This window comes from Littorina saxatilis, linkage group LG16 (genome assembly GCF_037325665.1).
Source record: "Littorina saxatilis isolate snail1 linkage group LG16, US_GU_Lsax_2.0, whole genome shotgun sequence".
Taxonomy (NCBI): Eukaryota; Metazoa; Mollusca; class Gastropoda; order Littorinimorpha; family Littorinidae; genus Littorina; species Littorina saxatilis.
In genome coordinates this window covers 25,379,145-25,401,296 of record NC_090260.1, presented here as the reverse complement: position 1 = coordinate 25,401,296, position 22,152 = coordinate 25,379,145, and the positions used below count along the sequence as shown (strand labels likewise).

The following is a 22,152-nucleotide window of genomic DNA, read 5'->3' as shown; positions in this document are numbered from 1 at the left end:
AGTAGCTGTCGAACTCACAGAATGAAACTGAACGCAATGCCATTTTTCAGCAAGACCGTATACTCGTAGCATCGTCAGTCCACCGCTCATGGCAAAGGCAGTGAAATTGACAAGAAGAGCGGGGTAGTAGTTGCGCTAAGAAGGATAGCACGCTTTTCTGTACCTGTCTTTGTTTTAACTTTCTGAGCGTGTTTTTAATCCAAACATATCATATCTATATGTTTTTGGAATCAGGAACCTACAAGGAATAAGATGAAAGTGTTTTTAAATTGATTTCGACAATTTAATTTTGATAATAATTTTTATATATTTAATTTTCAGAGCTTGTTTTTAATCCAAATATAACATATTTATATGTTTTTGGAATCAGAAAATGATGGAGAATGAAATGAACGTAAATTTGGATAGTTTTATAAATTTTTATTTTTTTTTTACAATTTTCCGATTTTTAATGACCAAAGTCATTAATTAATTTTTAAGCCACCAAGCTGAAATGCAATACCGAAGTCCGGGCTTCGTCGAAGATTACTTGACCAAAATTTCAACCAATTTGGTTGAAAAATGAGGGCGTGACAGTGCCGCCTCAACTTTCACGAAAATACGGATATGACGTCATCAAAGACATTTATCAAAAAAATGAAAAAAACGTTCGGGGATATCAATCCCAGGAACTCTCATGTCAAATTTTATAAAGATCGGTCAAGTAGTTTGGTCTGAATCGCTCTACACACACACACACACACACAGACAGACAGACAGACAGACAGACACACACACACACATACACCACGACCCTCGTCTCGATTCCCTCCTCTACGTTAAAATATTTAGTCAAAACTTGACTAAATATAAAAAGACATTACAATTGAATGGGTAGTTCTGGAGAAATGTAGTACAAAATAATTGTGCACTTTTTAATTTTTTTTTATTCATTAGATCATCCAAAACGTTTGGAATGAATAAAATACAAGAATTATGAATTCAAAAATGTTTTTAAAAAGTAAGAAAAAAAGATATTGACGCCGAATAGGATCGAACCCGTGATGTAAGGAAAAGCGATCGGGCGTTTTACTAACTGAGCTAATCTGTCTCTTTGTTGGCGAGAGAGATTTTAACTTACACATATTTCTCGAGCGTGGGTATAAGTATTGACTCGACTCGAGTTTCCGAGTCTCTGCGTTTGTATTTGTGAACGGTACATTCTCTTTATCTCATTGTTCGAGGCAAGTTAAATTAATAACTGAGCCGATGCTCCCGTTCACTTCGTAGAAGTTTGGAAAGCAATATCAAGTAGCGTTAATTTCAAGTGTGACCGACATTTTGTTGTTGTCTCGCTCCGAAATGCATTGACCAATCACTCAAAGGCGCTAACGTCATTGCATGAAAGGATTTCCCTACCCAGAATCCAAAATTCCTGATGACAAACAAAGGATTTTGTTCGGGAGGACGACGATCTATGGACGGTTTATTATATAAAGGGAAGCAAGCGGTTAAAAACGAGCGTCGACAGAGCTAGTGAACAGTGATATCAACTTGCACTTCTGATTCACTTGTGTAATAACTTAAAATTGACATTATTTCAGAGGTTTTGATAATCTGTCAACATGACCCTAGTTTGGTTTACCCCCGTCACATTTTGGGGTCAAAGCAGGGCCATGTTCGCAAAACCTTGACGTTGATATTTGCTCAGTTATTTGGGAGCAAAAGTCTCCGAAATTCACAAAATTGTAGGTGTTGATAATCAGCAGACATGACCCAAGTTTGGCTTGTTTTTATCACATGTTACAGTCCCAGCATGAAAGTGTTTGCTAGAAAAAAAAATTCACCACTTAAAATGCCCACTGAGCTATCAAGGATATAAGTCTTGACCTCATTAATCTATGGTGTCATTGTTTGATTTGGTCACAGTCTTGGCAATGAAATCATGTTATGATGTCATAGTGTCAAAAGTGAGGTCACGCAAGTGTCTGAGTAGTACACATTTTGCCTGGCCTAGCCAAAACTCAATTTGGTCAAGACAATTAGTAATTATTACAATTCTTGTTAAAAACAAATATCCTTTTTCAAAATGTGGTGGATGTTGAGTACGTCAGGCTAGTGATGGTGATGGGGAGGAGGTTGGGGGTTGTGCCAGTTTGAATATATGTGTCATATGTTTGGTGGAATCCTCCTTTTAGTCCGCCCTGTGATCGGGAGGTCGTGGGTTCGAACCCCGGCCGGGTCATACCTAAGACTTTAAAATTGGCAATCTAGTGGCTGCTCCGCCTGGCGTCTGGCATTATGGGGTTAGTGCTAGGACTGGTTGGTCCGGTGTCAGAATAATGTGACTGGGTGAGACATGAAGCCTGTGCTGCGACTTCTGTCTTGTGTGTGGCGCACGTTATATGTCAAAACAGCACCGCCCTGATATGGCCCTTCGTGGTTGGCTGGGCGTTAAACAAACAAACAAAACAAATCCTCCTTTTAAGACCTGCAAAACTCTTTGAAAATCAGGTCTTATAATGGGGGTAAACTAACAGAGGTAATGAACAGAATATCTTAGAAAACAGGGTCTTGATAATGTCTTGTCGGGGGTTTTGGGTCTAAAAGGGAAGGGCATCTTCTAAGGGGTTAGGTGGTTCAAGGGGAGGCGGATCGAGGTACGGGTAACGAAGGCGAGTCGTGCACAAGCATTTGCTTTTCTTGTTATTTAAGGCATGCCTTTTAATTAACATGTGGTTCTAGCTTTTATGTAGCTGTATGTGGTAGGTTCATTGATTTTGTGCTGGAGGTATGCGGCGCCTTGGCCGGATGACGACTGTGCAAAAGATATCGCACGTCTAATCAATGTATTTATTTGTTTGGATATATATAACGATATCTTTAGTCAAAGCATGCATTCAATTCAAGAAATTTGTCATTGAGGTTATCTCGCAGGTTTTTAAAGCCAGGGCTTTACAAGTTGGCACATAAACGAGCTTTATAGGTTAGATTATCGGGAAGAACATTTCTTTAGTCGAAAAACGATCACCACGTATGTCACGCGTGATTGTTCTGAAAAGTGACTATTACATGATTGTTCTGAAAGTCTACTATTTATTTCATCGTAATCATGTAAGCCCTCATACGTGATTGTTCTGAAAGCTTACTAATTTACATGATTGTTCTGAAACTCTACTAAAGGTAAACTTGCTTCACCCGTGAAATGTTGTCAGATATAGAACAATATGTATACCCCTGCCCAACGAAGTTGGAGGGGGGGGGGGTATACTGGATTCACTTTGTCCGTCTGCCTGTGTGTATGTATGTATGTAAATGGAACAATATTTTGATACAATGATACTAAATCTTAAGTGAAATTGACATTTATACCCCAGCCCAATGAAGTTGGAGGGGGTATACTGGATTCACTTTGTCCGTCTGTCTGTGTGTATGTCTGCATGTAAATGGAACAATATTTTGATACAATGATACTACATCTTAAGTGAAATTGATATGTATAGCGGCCCGCCCAATGAATACAAAGTCAACAAGTAATACGTTTCATACATTGAACATGTCTTCTTTATTGTTCTCAACTCAAAATTGAAATTAAATGTTCAAAGATAAAAATTATTTATAATCTTCAAAAATGTAATGATTCTCCTTGAGTATTCCCAACTCAAAATTCTAATTACAGGTTTAAAGGGACACATAGAAACTTTTGAATTTTCCTCTTTGCCTCTTTAAGATTTAGTATCATTGTATCAAAATATTGTTCCATAGACAACTTAAAACTCCACTGTAAAAACACCAGTGTACGTTGGAGTTTCAGCCCACGAACGCAGAAGAAGAAAAAGCCTTCCTTTTTTTCCAAAATAGCAACGTTATTTAATGTTGTGGGACTGTGTTTCGCGGAGCTCATTGCATAAGATCAGAAGAGCGCTTGTCAAAAAGATGTTTTGATACCGCCTGTAAGTTCATCGTTCACGTACATTATCAGAACGAAATGTCAGGGAAAGAACCGTCGACGTGCTTGTAAATATTGTGATTTGTCAAAAAATATACGTTACATTTGCTAACCGCTCTTGTTTCTTGATTCTGAATTTTGGAACGTTAGCAGTCTGTTTTTGGATTTCAGCACAGACAACACCAGCAACGACAGCGACAACTACAACGACAGCGACAACTACAATCACAGTGGCAAGCGCCCCTGCGAACCAGCCAAAAAGGATATCCATCACCACATCAGTGGGACACGCAGGGTCCGCAATAGTGCTTCAACGCGGTCAGAAGAACGTTCACTTGACGTGTCGTTATGACAACATCACGAGAACGGCGGGGCTTCTGGGCTGGTGTAGAACAGGGTAAGCCGTCACGTATATATATGATAAGGATAAGGTTAATATAGTCCTGTGAGGTTACCCTCATGGAAATTCGGGCTGCTTTCTCTCTAGGGAAAGCGAGCTGCCATACAGTATACCGCGCTACCCATTGTTTTTTGTTGTTGTTGTTTTTTTTTCCCCTGGAATGCGTGTATTCAGGTTTCCAAGCCCTGGGACGTTCTCTGTGAACTTGGGTTCTCTATCGTGCGCATGCGTGCACACGGGGGTGTTCGGACACCGAGGAGAGTCTGCACAAAGTTGACTCTGGGAAATCAATCCCTCGCCCAACATTGGGATGGAACCCACGCCGATAGCGACAACAGGATTTTGAAGCCAGCGCCGCTACCGACTGAGCTATCTCCCCGTCCCCAGCCATGACTGGACTGTGATGAGAATATTTGGCAACTATTTTAAAGATATGATGATGAATTCATTATAGTTACCTGTTCTTCTTTGATGACTGACTTGTTGTAGTTAGACTTTTAAACTTTAAAACAAAAACATTGTATCGTATATATGCAGGGAGTGTATGACCTGGTGTATGCTTGTTATCCACACCACCAGGACCAGTATCAATGTCTTTAACGCTATATGGCAGAGTGAATTCTTGTTCCTGCATGATCAGACGATGATGATGCCATTGTAAAGAATCTTATTTGAAAACAATAATTACAACGTCAATGACGACTCTGATCAGGACGGAGCTGGTGACTATTAGGTTGAAAGTGACGCTGTTACCCTTGAAATGTGAATTTACGAATACTAATTTCAATGAAGACAATGCCAAGTGTGATTGTGTCGTCGTGACCAAAATGTAAATGTATGTTTCTTGAAGCCCCATTCTGCCTCAAATGGTTTACAGAACGATTTAAATCTTGTCACGAAAAAAGCAGTTCTAACCTGATGAAACACACTTGCAATAGCATTTAACACCATTAAATGACAAAGTTCGTTTGAATGGCTATTTAGCATGCGTAAACCACACACCAGTGTTCATGGTTTATTCAACACATGAGCACTCGTGGACCCTAGTCACCCACTTTCCTTTTTTTTCCACAATGTAGTTGTCAGTTTGAGCTTTCAATACAACCCGCTGTATCTGCAATATCACGTAATTGTGTACCTCTGAATCTAAAATGCAACAAACCACTGCGAGTCACACGAACTTATCGGCGGCAGTTGGATACAAAGAACCCAGCGATATGCAGAAAATTCGTCTGCTTGGGCAAACGTGACCTGCTTCCGGGCTCTCTTTTTTATATTTAGTCAAGTTTTGACTAAATATTTTAACATCGAGGGGGAATCGAAACGAGGGTCGTGGTGTATGTGCGTGTGTCTGTCTGTCTGTCTGTCTGTCTGTCTGTGTGTGTGTGTGTGTGTAGAGCGATTCAGACTAAACTACTGGACCGATCTTTATGAAATTTGACATGAGAGTTCCTGGGTATGAAATCCCCGAACGTTTTTTTCATTTTTTTGATAAATGTCTTTGATGACGTCATATCCGGCTTTTCGTGAAAGTTGAGGCGGCACTGTCACGCCCTCATTTTTCAACCAAATTGGTTGAAATTTTGGTCAAGTAATCTTCGACAAAGCCCGGGGTTCGGTATTGCATTTCAGCTTGGTGGCTTAAAAATTAATTAATGACTTTGGTCATTAAAAATCTGAAAATTGTAAAAAAAAATAAAAATTTATAAAACGATCCAAATTTACGTTTAACTTATTCTCCATCATTTGCTGATTCCAAAAACATATAAATATGTTATATTCGGATTAAAAACAAGCTCTGAAAATTAAATATATAAAAATTATTATCAAAATTTTTTTTTCGAAATCAATTTAAAAACACTTTCATCTTATTCCTTGTCAGTTCCTGATTCCAAAAATATATAGATATGATATGTTTGGATTAAAAACACGCTCAGAAAGTTAAAACGAAGAGAGGTACAGAAAAGCGTGCTATCCTTCTCAGCGCAACGAATACCCCGCTCTTCTTGTCAATTCCACGTGCACTGCCTTTGCCACGGGCGGTGGAGTGACGATGCTACGAGTATACGGTCTTGCTGCGTTCAGTTTCATTCTGTGAGTTCGACAGCTACTTGACTAAATATTGTATTTTCGCCTTACGCGACTTGTTAAAACTTGTACTGATCTTGTCTTAATGAAAAATAAATTCTGATATTATTTCAGAATGTTTGTGTAACAAGCTGTCAATTTATTATTTAGATTTTAAAAGTTAGGTCTAGCGCCAAAATGAGGCTTCCGATTGTGTTCATAGACAATCCGTTCTGACTTCACAAAATACATTCTTTGAAAATGTCTCACTCTCAACGGAAAGCAGCCAGGATGTTCCCAGTCGGTGAGCATTCAAATGGAAGTATGTTTGTACTGTATACAGAGGCTCGAGGAGCTCAGTGATCAGAAACAGATGGTTTAAGGGAGGCTGAGTGTGCCTTTTAAATCAAATCAAGATGCTGACAATGGTGGTAAGAATGAATTTGGAGATGATTATTGTGACGGTGACGTTATGATCATTGAGGTGTGAATGTGTGATTATTAATTTTATTACCTGGTATGTGCAATTCGACTTTCACTGGTGTTGTCTGAAGACAAATGAAGTAGATGGTAATGTTTTGTTTTAGCTCAACGTGCAGCGATGACTCGGGCAGCGCGGGATCTACCACTCCAAGGCATTTTTGATACGTTTTGTTGCTTGCTTGCTAGTGTGTGTGTGTGTGTGTGTGTGTTTGTGTGTGTGTGTGTGTGTGTGTGTGTGTGTGTGTGTGAGAAAGAGAGAGACAGACAGACAGACAGACAGACAGACATAGAGAACAAGTGCACCCTTCTAGGGTTTGATAATATCCCGACTTGACCTAAGTTTGGTTTACCCTCGTCAAGTGTTGAGGTCAAAGGGTTCATGTTTGATTCATAATAACTTAAAGGCACAGTAAGCCTCCCGTAAACCATCACTGATACTGTCAGGCTTTTACACACAGTACAAACACCCTTTCATTTAAACATTCACCGCTTGAGAACATCCTAGGTGCCCTCCGTAATTAGCGAGCAATCTTCAAAGAATTTGTTGTGCGTGGTTTATCTTACCCCTGAGCCATCGTGAACCCGTGTGATCCAGTTTCCCTTTTTGACTCACATGCGAAGCAAAAGTGAGTCTATGTACTCACCCGAGTCGTCCGTCCGTCCGTCCGTCCCGGCGTCCGTCCGTCCGTCCGTCCGTCAGTCCGTCCGGAAAACTTTAACGTTGGATATTTCTTGGACACTATTCAGTCTATCAGTACCAAATTTGGCAAGATGGTGTATGATGACAAGGCCCCCAAAAACATACATAGCATCTTGACCTTGCTTCAAGGTCAAGGTCGCAGGGGCCATAAATGTTGTCTAAAAAACAGCTATTTTTCACATTTTTCACATTTTCTCTGAAGTTGTTGAGATTCAATACCTCACCTATATATGATATATAGGGCAAAGTAAGCCCCATCTTTTGATACCAGTTTGGTTTACCTTGCTTCAAGGTCAAGGTCACAGGAGCTCTTCAAAGTTGGATTGTATACATATTTTGAAGTGACCTTGACCCTGAACTATGGAAGATAACTGTTTCAAACTTAAAAATTATGTGGGGCACATGTTATGCTTTCATCATAAGACACATTTGGTCACATATGATCAAGGTCAAGGTCACTTTGACCCTTATGAAATGTGACCAAAATAAGGTAGTGAACCACTAAAAGTGACCATATCTCATGGTAGAAAGAGCCAATAAGCACCATTGTACTTCCTATGTCTTGAATTAACAGCTTTGTGTTGCATGACCTTGGATGACCTTGACCTTGGGTCAAGGTCACATGTATTTTGGTAGGAAAAATGTGTAAAGCAGTTCGTAGTGTATGATGTCATTGCTAGGTTTAGCTGAAGGTCAAGGTCATGTAAAGGTCAAGGTCAAGCATGTGAGTCGTATGGGCTTTGCCCTTCTTGTTCACAATGTAGTCGTCAGTTAGTAATTTGAATGCGACTCGATGTGAGCTCATCTGCAATAACACGTTATTATGTACCTCTGACTATGCACGAAACAAATGGCTGTATTTCACAAGAACTCTAGCGATGGCTTTTGACTGTTCAGAGGAACTGGCGATAAACCGTCGTCTGCTACGAGAACCACGACCTTGCGTGACCCTGCTTTCGGCGTTTTCTTTTTTCAAACTTTCAAAACTTCGAATTGTACTCATCTTGTTTTGATGAAAAAAGAATTCTTTTATGATTTAAGAATGTTTGTGTAACAAGCTGTCAATTTATTATTTAGATTTTAAAAGTTAGGTCTAGTGCCAAAACGCACCACGGTCCGATTGTCTGAGAGACAATCCGCAAAATGTATTCTTTAAAAATTGCTCGCTCTTTACGGAGGGCACCTAGGATGTTCTCAAGCGGTGAGTGTTTAAACAAAAGGGTGTTTGTACTGTGTGTATAAGCCTGACAGTATCTGTGATGGTTTACGGGAGGCTTACTGTGCCTTTAAAGGCTTACTAACTCGCTCCCGTGTTTACGATGTGTAGTTTGCCCACAATCGATGTCAAATGCATCATAAGGCCATATAATGACGATATGTCGCAATGCGCGGACCATATACATGCATTACAGCTTGTTCTAGCCTCTGAAAAAGTGAGGATGTCAACAAAGACGCGGAGTTATTTCCCTTGCGTCAACGTTACCTCTGTTGGCAAATCTATAAATAGGACGATCTAGACCAAAATAAAAATTCAAATATCTCAACATTTAAGAGGTCCTAGACCACACTATCTTGCAGGGAACTTAATTTAGCATGTCTCCAGCTGTGGGTAAAGCAATTAGCGTGAATAGTCATCAGCTTTCTATGCCTTTAACATTGACGTTATCTCAAGCGTTTTTGAAGCTATAACTTTGAAACTTTGAACACTTCAAGGGTGTGATCTACCGAACCCGGTCAAATGTTGGGGTCGCAGCGGGGTCATGTTTGTAAAATCTTTTCGTTGGGGTTTTATCTGCTATTTTGGGAGCAAAAGCCTCCAAATTTCACACAATTGTAGGTGTTGATGATCCGCCGACATGCCCAATATTTCAGTCACAGCATGAAAATGTTTGCTTGAAAAGAGTTTTACCACCGAAAATACCAACTGAGCTATAAAGAATTTAAGTCTTGACCTCATCAACCTATGATATCATTGTTTGACTTGGTCTCTGGTGGTTTTAGTCTTGGCTAGACTATTGGTAATGATATTATGTTATGGATGTCATAGTGTCAGAAATGAGGTCACGCAAGTGTCTTAGTACACATGTTTTGTCTTGGCCAGCCACAAAGTAGTTTGTCAAGAAAATGATACTGCTGCGTCGCCAATAACAACGGTCAACAGGGGGTGTTTTAAAAGGGAGAGTCTTCTATTGGGTAGAATGGTTGGTGGAGGGGGATGGGGGTAAGAAGGGAGGGAGTCTTCAATCCGGTGGGGAGGGTCTTAAAGGGGAGGGAGTACGTCTTATTTTGGGGGAGAGGGGGGGGGGGGTCTTAAAAGGGAGGTAATTCCACTTAACCCATGGGAAATGATGAAGGAGAGTCGTGTAAGCATTTGCTTTTCTTTTTTATCAACTGATTGAAATACAACAACCCCTGACCTAGCTTGATCTATGCTATAAACATATACATTCAAACACACAAAAATCATTTCGTTCTTTATCATTCTTTGAATCCAGAAATGAATAAAATAAGTACAGTGCTTCAATTGAGATTGGGTTATCGGTTAAGTCATATTTAATCTGTTTAGTTTCAATATTTAATGCCAACATATTAGCCAAATAAAACACTGTATGTGACTTGTCTTTCTTTCTTATCGCTTTGACAGAGAATGTCAACAAGGCAACAGGATTTGTGGCCCAACGTGCCCTGAAAACATTGGTCAAGAAGAAGTGACACAATCGTGTGCAGGGTCCCAGCCATGTGGAATGACGCTGACCGTTAAGAAAGGTAACAAATCGCGTAAGGCGAAATTACTACATTTAGTCAAGCTGTGGAACTCACAGAATGAAACTGAACGTAGTCCGCCGCTAGTGCAAAAGGCAGTGAAAGTGACGAGCCTGTTTGGCGCGGTAGCGATTGCGCTGTGCTTCATAGCACGCTTTACTGTACCTCTCTTCGTTTTAACTTTCTGAGCGTGTTTTTAATCCAAACATATCATATCTATATGTTTTTGGAATCAGGAACCGACAAGGAATAAGATGAAATAGTTTTTAAAACGATTTCGGAAATTTAAATTTGATCATAATTTTTATATTTTTAATTTTCAGAGCTTGTTTTTAATCTAAATATAACAAATGTATATGTTTTTGGAATCAGACAATGACGAAGAATAAGATGAAATTGTTTTTGGATCGTTTAATAATTTTTGACTCACATGCGAAGCAAAAGTGAGTCTATGTACTCACCCGAGTCGTCCGTCCGTCCGTCCGTCCGGACGTCCGGACGTCCGGACGTCCGTCCGTCCGTCCGTCCGGAAAACTTTAACGTTGGATATTTCTTGGACACTATTCAGTCTATCAGTACCAAATTTGGCAAGATGGTGTATGATGACAAGGCCCCAAAAAACATACATAGCATCTTGACCTTGCTTCAAGGTCAAGGTCGCAGGGGCCATAAATGTTGTCTAAAAAACAGCTATTTTTCACATGTTTCCCATTTTCTCTGAAGTTTTTGAGATTGAATACCTGATATATATGATATATAGGGCAAAGTAAACCCCATCTTTTGATACCAGTTTGGTTTACCTTGCTTCAAGGTCAAGGTCACAGGAGCTCTTCAAAGTTGGATTGTATACATATTTTGAAGTGACCTTGACCCTGAACTATGGAAGATAACTGTTTCAAACTTAAAAATTATGTGGGGCACATGTTATGCTTTCATCATGAGACACATTTGGTCACATATGATCAAGGTCAAGGTCACTTTGACCCTTATGAAATGTGACCAAAATAAGGTAGTGAACCACTAAATGTGACCATATCTCATGGTAGAAAGAGCCAATAAGCACCATTGTACTTCCTATGTCTTGAATTAACAGCTTTGTGTTCCATGCTAGGTTTAGTTATTTGACCTTGACCCTGAAGGTCAAGGTCATGTAAAGGTCAAGGTCAAGCATGTGAGTCGTATGGGCTTTGCCCTTCTTGTTTTTTTTAATTACAAGTTTCCGATTTTTAATGACCAAACTCACTCATTAGTTTTTAAGCCACCAAGCTGAAATGCAATACCAAACCCCGGCCTTCGTCGAAGATTGATTTGCCAAAATTTCAATCAATTTAATGGAAAAATGAGGGTGTGACAGTGCCGCCTCAACTTTTACAAAAAGCCGGATATGAAATTTGCATTTAGTCTTTCTTTTTCTTGCTGAGTGTATGTACAGTCTAGAGAGGAGACGGACATGGTGTGAGCTTGTCCAGGGGGGTATATGAACATCTCAGTGGCAGGGGGATGGAAGCAATTGTTAATGAGTGGGAGTGTGTATGCGCGTGGTGTGTACGAGGATGTATGCACGTGAGTGATATTTGTAAATGTGTATTATTATAATATCATCTTTGTATTTATATTATTGAAATTGTTATATCTCGATGTACAGCGCTAAGAGCATAGTTAAGTTTGTGAAGCGGCGCTATATAAGCTATCTTTATTATTATTATTATTATTATTATTATTATTATTATTATTATTATTATTATATGACGTCATCAAAGGTATTTATCACAAAAATGAAAAAACGTCCGGGGATATCATACCCAGGAACTTTCATGTCAAATTTCATAAAGATCGGCCCAGTAGTTTAGTCTGAATCGCTCTACACACACACACAGACAGACAGACAGACAGACAGACACACAGACACACATACACCACGACCCTCGTCTCGATTCCCCTCTATGTTAAAACATTTAGTCAAAACTTGACTAAATGTAAAAAGCAATCTGATGTGGACTACTGACACGTAAAGCTGTCTGGTTGACCTGTTTTATGGTTTTCTGACAATATTGTCGTCTTCTACTTGAAAGTGTGCGCTGTCCTGTTGTGAAGCCAGGGACGGATTGAGAGGGGCGGTTTTCGGGGTTTCCCCCCCCCCCCCCCCCCCCCCCAGCCTAAAAAAAACAAGTCGCGTAAAGTCGAAAATACAACATTTAGTCAAGTAGCTGTCGAACTCACAGAATGAAACTGAACGCAATGCAATTTTTCAGCAAGACCGTATGTACTCGTAGCATCGTCAGTCCACCGCTCATGCTCATGGCAAAGGCAGTGAAATTGACAAGAAGAGCGGTTTAGTAGTTGCGCTGAGAAGGATAGCACGCTTTTCTGTACCTCTCTTCGTTTTAACTTTCTGAGCGTGTTTTTAATCCAAACATATCATATCTATATGTTTTTGGAATCAGGAACCGACAAGGAATAAGATGAAAGTGTTTTTAAATTGATTTCGACAATTTAATTTTGATAATAATTTTTATATTTTTAATTTTCAGAGCTTGTTTTTAATCCAAATATAACATATTTATATGTTTTTGGAATCAGAAAATGATGGAGAATAAGATAAACGTAAATTTGGATCGTTTTATATATTTTTTTTTTACAATTTTCAGATTTTTAATGACCAAAGTCATTAATTAATTTTGAAGCCACCACGCTGAAATGCAATACCGAAGTCCGGGCTTCGTCGAAGACTACTTGACCAAAATTTCAACCAATTTGGTTGAAAAATGAGAGCCTGACAGTGCCGCCTCAACTTTCACGAAAAGCCGGATATGACGTCATCAAAGACATTTATCGAAAAAAGGGAAAAAAAGTTCGGGGATATCAATCCCAGGAACTCTCATGTAAAATTTCATAAAGATCGGTCCAGTAGTTTGGTCTGAATCGCTCTACACGCACGCACGCACGCACACACACACATACACACACACACACACACACACACACATACACCACGACCCTCGTTTCGATTCCCCCTCTATGTTAAAACATTTAGTCAAAACTTGACTAAATGTAAAAAGGACAAAAATAATTAAAACATTAAAAACAAAGAAAAACTGATGGCTCAGAACGCACCAGGTTGCTCCATTTTCCTTAATTTTTATCAATTTTTTCCGGGGGGGGGGGGCATGCCCCCGGACGGGGCCGGCCTTTGTCGTCTAAGAGACGGTTTTAGAAAGTAATTGGGTGATTTGCTGTCTCAGGTTGTACCAGATTGGTCAAATGTCTTTGTTTCGATCAAACATTTTTTTCTTAAAATTACTATTTGGAAGGTGTATTAGGGGAAGTTGTTTTGCTCAGATTGCATCAGATTGCTCCATTTTCCTTGTTTTTGTCAACATTTTCCGGGGGGGGGGGGGGCAGGCCCCCAGCGGATGCCGGCAAATAACAGCAAAACAAACAAACAAACAGAAAGCAAGCACCTTAATTACCTGAAAGTGAAACAGATCTGGAGATAAATAAAGAGACAGAGAGATTATAACTTCTTCTTCTCCTTCTTCTTCCTCGTTCATGGGCTCAAACTCCCCCGTTCACTCATGTTTACGCACGAGTGGGTTTTCACGTGTATGACCGTTTTTACACCCGCCATTCAGGCAGCCATACGCCGCTTTTGGGACAAAGATGGATTGAGAAAATGTATATGGCACAGTCATTTTGTTCTGTTTCTTTGTTATCCAGTGACTGACTGTGACGGTGGCACGTACTCTTGCTTCGTGTTTTCCGCTGCCAATGTCAGCAAATACGATACTGCGTCAGTCGTGGTGTCGGTTCAAGGTGAGTTCATCTGCTCAATTTGTACCTGCTTTTGTTCACTTCTCTTTTTGCATTTGATTGATTAGCTGTTTGCTTGGTCAATCAGTAGAACTCACTGTCTCCCAGGTACGGATATATCCGTTCCCACTCATATGGCTCTATCTGACCAGGTAAGGATGTATCCGCTCAGACTGTTAGCTTCAGTCGCTTCCTGTAACGTCCATCGCCTGCATTCCAGCGTTTTGATACACAGTTACTGCACAGTTACTACAATTGTGAGTGACCTGCTGCAGCACAGTTGGTCTCGGCTGAAAAAAAACTTGGTCAACATAGGTGGGGGTGGAAAGTGTTTTAAGAGAACAGTTCTGTCGGGCTGGAACATATTTGTGTACGATTGTTGTTGTTGTTGAAGTATTTTCATTGATTTTTCTTTTTCATTTTTCGGTGTACTAACTAGCGGCGAATGTTTCGGTGATACCAGTCATATGATCAAGAAATATCACGTGAGAAGACTCGTGATCTGTTGACAGCGTTATAACTGCCAGTATTGTCAATCTTCAAGGATGAAGATAACCAAATAGTCAACCAATCAATAGTCAGTTCGCCGATGGCGCGCCGAAGGTTTGCAGGATTGGATTGTCGAACCGCAAACGGTACAGCTGCAACCTAAAAATAGGGGAATCCCCTGATTTGATGACGTCGCCATGGTGCTAGAGCAGCAGACGATTTGAGTCGGATTCATGTTGCTGTTGGTGTAGGTGAGCATTTCCTTTTCATGTGACCTTAATGGCAAAGCTTAAGACGCCATGGCGAGTAGAAACATGTAACTGGCGAGTAGAAATGTTAATCTACTCGCCAAATGCGAGTAAAGTTGCAGAAACAAAAGGTTGGTTTGGCGAGTAAAATGTGCTCTCTGGCTATATTATTTTGAGAAGCACTAGCCTAAGGCCAGTGCACCATTTTTTTGACTTTCAGGGCTGCATATTAAATGCGAATATTATTTTATTTGTTTTGCCCAGACTGTAAGAAGAACACATACGGTCCGGAATGCTCGGACAAGTGTGGTCGCTGTGCTGGTAACCAGACGTGTAACACCACCACTGGCCACTGTCCGGTCTGTCTGGATGGATGGTCACCTCCACTTTGCACAGAAGGTAGAGTGTGTGTGTGTGTGTGTGTGTGTGTGTGTGTGTGTGTGTGAGTGTTTGTGTGTGTGTTTGTGTGTGTGTGTGTGTGTGTGTGTATCTTCCAGTGTATCTTCCAGACTGTGGCTTTGTATATATTCACGAATCCCATGAGGATTAATCACCCGGCAACAGTTTCTCTGCCGATACATAACTTCACGACCCTCAGTCGTATACCAATCGAGACAATCCACAGACAGATTTGCGGAAGAAAGATGGAGCGACATTCCCCGACGATTATTTTTGTAATGGAACTTCTTTATCATTTTCATTTCATTTCATTTTCATTACTTTATTGTCCCATCGCTGGGAAATTCGGGTCGCTTCCTCCCAGTGGAAAGCTAGCAGCAACGGAGTCGCGCTACCCAGGTGTCTGCGTGTTTAGGTGTATTCAGCCACCTGCACTTATGGCAGAATGACCAAGGTCTTTTACGTGCCATTGTGATGACACGGGGGTGGGACATGGCTTCCGTCTCTGGGTCTGCACATAAAGTTGACCCGTGTCCGTCCCGGCCCGAATTCGAACCTGCGACCTTTCGATCACAAGTCCAGTGCTCTACCAACTGAGCTACCGGGCCCGAGCTACAGTATAGTCACAATTTCATGTTAAGACCCATCATAAACAAACATTGAGTTCTGGGGATGCAACGGTTTCTTAAAACCAAAAACTGAATAGCCTACCCAGTCATTTCAGTCGCTTTGGATCAGAACGTCAACAAAAACATTTTTAAAAAGCTCTCTGCTTTTGAGTTCCTATTTCTTTTCTCTCATATTTGCGGGCTCTAAGAGGACAAATGAACTACTTTGTTTCATATACCCGAGCACGTTCCTCTATGGCAGCGAAGCACGGACAACCCACATGCACCTGGAGTGCAGCCTCAACTCCTTCCACGTGTGCTGCCTAAATCGTATCCTGAGAGTAAAATGGCAAGACAAAATGTCAAACAGCGACATCCTCAAACGTGCTGGCATACGAACTATGTTCTCCCTTCTGATCCTAAGGCGCCTCGGATGGCTTGGTCATGTGCGAGGCACATCATCTCCTCACGCGACTTGAACAAGTCGTGGTGATGCCACGCCGCACTGGGCATAACCGCCAAACGTCCCCATGTTCCAAAAGACGAAGCTGGTCTACCCCCCCCACTGAACACATCCACCAGCGATGCACCATCCTGGAGAACCTGAGGATAGAAAACCGTGTGGCCAACTGCAGTCTCCCTTCACTGCAAGCTGTACGGAGGAAAGGAAGACCTGGAGCAGACAGCAACATTCGTCTCGCTGTCCGGCCTGACAATATAAGTGTGATTGACAAGAAGAAGAAGAAGCTTACGAACAGATGTCCGGCACACACAGCTGGCATCAGGCAGCAAACGACGCGCGTCCAGCACTCACATTTAAGAACGCCTGCAACCGTGTCAAAAAGAGCGTGCAACATTGACCTAGATGACTGAGAGGAGACCGCAGCAGACCGTGCTTGCTGGAGACGGACAGTCAGGCAGGACAAAAGGCTGACAGTGACAAGGAGCAGGCACCAAAAAGCTGCAGAGAAAAGGGACCGCCGAAAAGGCTATAATGCCACCCCTCCAACTTTACCTGTTCTATGTGCAGCAAAGCCTGTCGTTCGAGGATCGGGCTTTCCAGTCACATAAGGCGCTGCAGTGCATCCACAGAATGACACAGGCTCATCAAACATCATCTCACAAGACTACGCGCTTTGCCAATGATATGTGCCGGCTCTAACAGTAGGGGAAGACCACAGGCTATATATACACAAAGTGCTCGTCCCTGCGTCTTATATGAACCAGTTGCCGAAAACACGTGCTAGTAATTTGTGAAGGGGGTCCCGGGACGCACTTAACCTAATAAGAACGGGTCCCGGGTCCCGGGTCACTAACTATTTGTTATTTATATCGTGCGTACTTCTGTTTCCAGACTGTAGTCGTTAGCATAGTTTGGTGCCAGTACCAATGCTAATTTCACGCAGGAACAATATCAACAAGTCGCGTAAGGCGAAAATACAACATTTATTCAAGCTCAGTCGAACTCACAGAATGAAACTGAACGCATTGCATTTTTTTCCCGCATGACCGTACACTCGTAGCATCGTCTGTCCACCGCTCCTGGCAAAGGCAGTGAAATTAACAATCCAGAAAAGCGCGGTAGCGGTTGCGCTGAGGAGGATAGCACGCTTTTCTATATCTCTATTCTTTTTACATTTAGTCAAGTTTTGACTAAATGTTTTAACGTAGAGGGGGGAATCGAGACGAGGGTCGTGGTGTATGTGCGTGCGTGTGTGTGTGTGTGTGTGTCTGTCTGTGTGTGTGTGTGTAGAGCGATTCAGACTAAACTACTGGACCGATCTTTATGAAATTTGACATGAGAGTTCCTGGGTATGAAATCCCCGAACTTTTTTTTCATTTTTTTGATAAATGTCTTTGATGACGTCATATCCGGCTTTTCGTGAAAGTTGAGGCGGCACTGTCACGCCCTCATTTTTCAACCAAATTGGTTGAAATTTTGGTCAAGTAATCTTCGACGAAGCCCGGACTTCGGTATTGCATTTCAGCTTGGTGGCTTAAAAATTAATTAATGACTTTGGTCATTAAAAATCTGAAAATTGTAAAAAAAACATAAAAATTTATAAAACGATTCAAATTTACGTTCATCTTATTTTCCATCATTTTCTGATTCCAAAAACATATAAATATGTTATATTTGGATTAAAAACAAGCTCTGAAAATTAAATATATAAAAATTAGTATCAAAATTAAATTGTCGAAATCAATTTAAAAACACTTTCATCTTATTCCTTGTCGGTTCCTGATTCCAAAAACATATAGATATGATATGCTTGGATTAAAAACACGCTCAGAAAGTTAAAACAAAGAGAGGTACAGAAAAGCGTGCTATCCTTCTTAGCGCAACTACTACCCCGCTCTTCTTGTCAATTTCACTGCCTTTGCCATGAGCGGTGGACTGACGATGCTACGAGTATACGGTCTTGCTGAAAAATGGCATTGCGTTCAGTTTCATTCTGTGAGTTCGACAGCTACTTGACTAAATGTTGTATTTTCGCCTTACGCGACTTGTTAACTTTCTGAACGTGTTTTAATCCAAACATATCATATCTATATGATTTTAGAATCAGGAACGGACAAGGAATAAGATGAAATTGTTTTTAAATCGATTTCGGAAATTTAATTTTAATCATAATTTTTCTATTTTTAATTTTCAGAGCTTTTTAATCTGAATATAACATTAACATAATTATATGTTTTTGGAATCAGAAAATGTTGAAGAATACGATAAACGTCATTTTGGATCGTTTTATAACAAAATAATTTTAATTACAATTTTCAGATTTTTAATGACCAAAGTCATTTATTAATTTGTAAGCCTCCAAGCTGAAATGCAATACCAAAGTCCGGCCTTCGTCGAAGATTGCTTGGCCAAAATTTCAATCAATTTTATTGAAAAATGAGGGTGTGACAGTGCCGCCTCAACTTTTACAAAATGCCGGATATGACGTCATCAAAGACATTTATCGAAAAAATGAAAAAAAATGGGGATATCATACCCAGGAACTCTCATAAACAATTTCATACAGATCGGTCCAGTAGTTTACTCTAAATCGCTCTACACACACACACACACACATACACCACGACCCTCGTCTCGATTCCCCCCTCTATGTTAAAACATTAAGTCAAAACTTGACTGAATGTAAAAAGGAGGCTAAAGCCGATGCAGATGTTGCTGTTTCCGGAAAAGATTTTGATCTAAAAATGCTCTGGTTGCTTGAGCAACTGCTATAGCTTGTCGGGCCACTTCTGCATTGAACAAACACAGTGGTCAGATAGATCCAGCGAAGTAACTTAGGAAAATATCGCACAAAACGAACAAACGATACAAATATTTTCAAACAGAATGAAAGAGGACTTAAACTTTAATAGGCCTTGCATTTAAATCTTCAAAGTGGTGGTCGAAGTCTGACTCCTGCGATAAATCGTGTCGAAGCCTCAAAAAGGCTTTGGGTGGACGTCAATCAACGATAATTACCGACAAGTTTCAAATGGAAGCCTGCCAAAAGCATATCCTTTTCTTGTATAGAATTATAAACATGATGGTTTATCTCAAAATGGGTTGGTTTGCCTTCAATGTCAGATCGAGCGAGACACGTTAATTGCTGACCACGGCGCACTTTGGCGGGTGAGTTTTTTCATCCACTGGCAATTTTGTTGTGCGTCATGGTGTTTTCGCTGTGACAAATAAAATGACACCTTTTACTGGTTATTAACTTGGACGTCATGCAGGCATTGATATAGGCTCTGCTTTTAAAAACAATTGACATTTGTGCACGAGGACGTTTTCGCCAGCCTGCGAACGCAGATGGCCTTGAGAGAGAGAGAGAGAGAGAGAGAGAGAGAGAGAGAGTGTGTGTGTGTGTGTGTTGCCTAAATCACCATAAGGCAACCATCCACACGTGGATGGCAACCTAAACTCTGGATGACAACCTAATTGTGTGGATGGTCGCTTCATTTAACACCGTTAAATTGACTTTTTTGACGGAAAGAATGTCATAACAATGTTCAAAATGACATTCTTTCCGTCCTCTATAGGCGACGAAATAGGTCAAATTTTGTGCATTTTTTAGTGCAAAATTCTTCGATGCCGGAGCGAGTACTGCACCCAGTGCTGTTGTAGTGCAAGTGCACTAGAAAGGCACTACACCCAGTGCCGCATCTTAGGTAACCATCCACACTTTAGGTACGTGTGTGTGTGTGTGTGTGTGTTTGTGCTTAAATTTGTATTTCCATTTCAATTGTACATTAATTGTATTGCAACTGTGTTTGTCTGCATATTGTTACAAAGTTAACGTTTTGTTGTCATAATTTCTCAGTCAAATCACTCAAATTAATATGATTCCGGTATCAAAATATTAACACCTATCGTGTTTTTAGCGTAGCAATAGGATCCGATATTTAGACTCGAATAGATATAATGCGACTCGTCTTGGACTCGTCGGCATTATACTTTTCTGGTCAATAAACACCTAATGCGGTAGAGTCGAGTTCGGTTGAACAAGTATATCATTGTGACTGTCTCCAGTATCTGTTGAGCTAGAGCAGCAAATAATCTGTTTCTGGTTCACATTTCTTTGGTGAAGGTAGGTTGTATAAGCGTTTTCTTGCTGTTATTCTTTTAGACACATTTTGACTGCATCTAAACCCCAGCTTGCTGAATCTTTCCTCCCAGCAGTACCCGAAGAGCCACTACTGACCCCAAACGAGAAGGTAGCGGTGGGTGTTGCTGTGGGTGCCCCTCTCACATGGGGCTTCATCTCAACCGTTATTCAGGTATGGCAGATCTGTGGTAACGCAGGGTGGTTGCCTTTTCTTTCTATGGGAGACAAGAAGGAAGAGAAAGAGGAAGGGGGCGAGGAAGGAGACGAGTCAGGTGAAGAAGAACCGCCTACAAAATGTTCCCGATTCCTCAAGTGCATTTTCTGCGGGGGTGCTGGCATGTGTCTTTTAAGCTTTCTGTTCTGTATCTCGTGCGGGAAGGTGATGTCTAAAAAGTTCATCTGGCGAAAGGACAAGGACATTCAAGACGCTGAATCAAACCGAAAACAACCGTCTCCACCTCCAGAGGAGACGCAACCGTCTCCACCTCCAGAGGAGACGCAACCGTCTCCACCTCCAGAGGAGACGCAACCGTCTCCACCTCCAGAGGAGACGAGCCAAGACTCTCTAGACTCTGCCCCTGTGTATCTTCAAGACGTCTTTGTGGAAGGAGACCCCAACAGCAGTGGCTCCGCCGAGACGAAACCAGACAACCCAGAGGAACAGCAAGCAGCAGTGATAAAACAACCGAAGACAGCAACATTCACTGAACAGTACTTTGCCACAGCGAGTTGGCTGGAGAATCCTCACCAAGATATTTCACAAGACAAGAGCAAGAGTTACTCAGCTTTCTCAAGTACTAAGCTGCACGGATACTGCAGTAGTGATAGCAAAGTCCACATAAAGCAGTCAGACAATAAACAGGACGACGATACAAACAAGTCAGATCAAAAAGTAAACGATGACGGGAAGGGAGCAGCCGAGAACGTTGTTAGTGAAACAGGAGAAGCAATTACAGAAGAAATGATGTTAGGCCAAACATAAATATATGTTGGTTTAGGGTAACCCGACCGACCCTATTTGTTCCTGCCGAGCCTAAACTTTTTTTTTATTTCTCAATGTTTTTAAAAACTGTTTGCATATTTTGCGAACCATACCGAGACTAAGGGAAGTAACTTTCTTCGAACTCGACTAAAAAAAATGTTAAACATTAAAACAAACAAACAAGCCTTACATTACCCTAAACAAACTTCTTCTTTGTGTTTCTTCTCTTTTTTTTCTTTTTTTTTTTTTGGGGGGGGGGGGGCTGATATGATCTGTCTATTCAGAGCAAATTAAGATTGTCTTGGCTGGTTTAGAAATTAACCCTAAAAAAACGGAGTCCATGTGGGTTGGGTCGAATATAGAGGCCATGGTGAGGATTGTAACGGTCTTGTTTGGAACCATAAGTTGAGGATACGTACCTGGCATTGTTTTGTGTTACTTTTGTGCAGTATCCACCCTTGAGCTAATCAGGTCTTGCAGGATAAATAATATTTTGCAGATAATAAGCGTTTATCACAGTAGAAATTTAAGTTATTTTGGAAAACTGTTATTGTTTCACAGTTTACGTTATGAAGGCACTATGTATTCCAGGAAAGGTCTTGGAAAGAGTCAACACCCTATTATTTCGTTATTCGTTTTTGTGTGGAAAAGATAAAACACTGAGAAAA

General features: G+C 40.9%; 1 protein-coding gene and 1 long non-coding RNA gene across 2 annotated transcripts in view; both read left to right on the top strand.

Annotated features, from left to right (window-relative positions):
• LOC138950679 (uncharacterized) overlaps positions 1-22,152 on the top strand; it is a 363,039-nt gene that overhangs the window by 4,200 nt on the left and 336,687 nt on the right. The window lies entirely within an intron of this gene.
• On the top strand, positions 15,161-21,741 carry LOC138949806 (clumping factor B-like). Its single transcript, XM_070321587.1, has 2 exons — positions 15,161-15,287; positions 20,574-21,741. The coding sequence occupies exon 2, from the start codon at positions 20,720-20,722 to the stop codon at positions 21,482-21,484; it is 765 nt and encodes a 254-aa protein (XP_070177688.1). The 5' UTR covers positions 15,161-15,287; positions 20,574-20,719; the 3' UTR covers positions 21,485-21,741.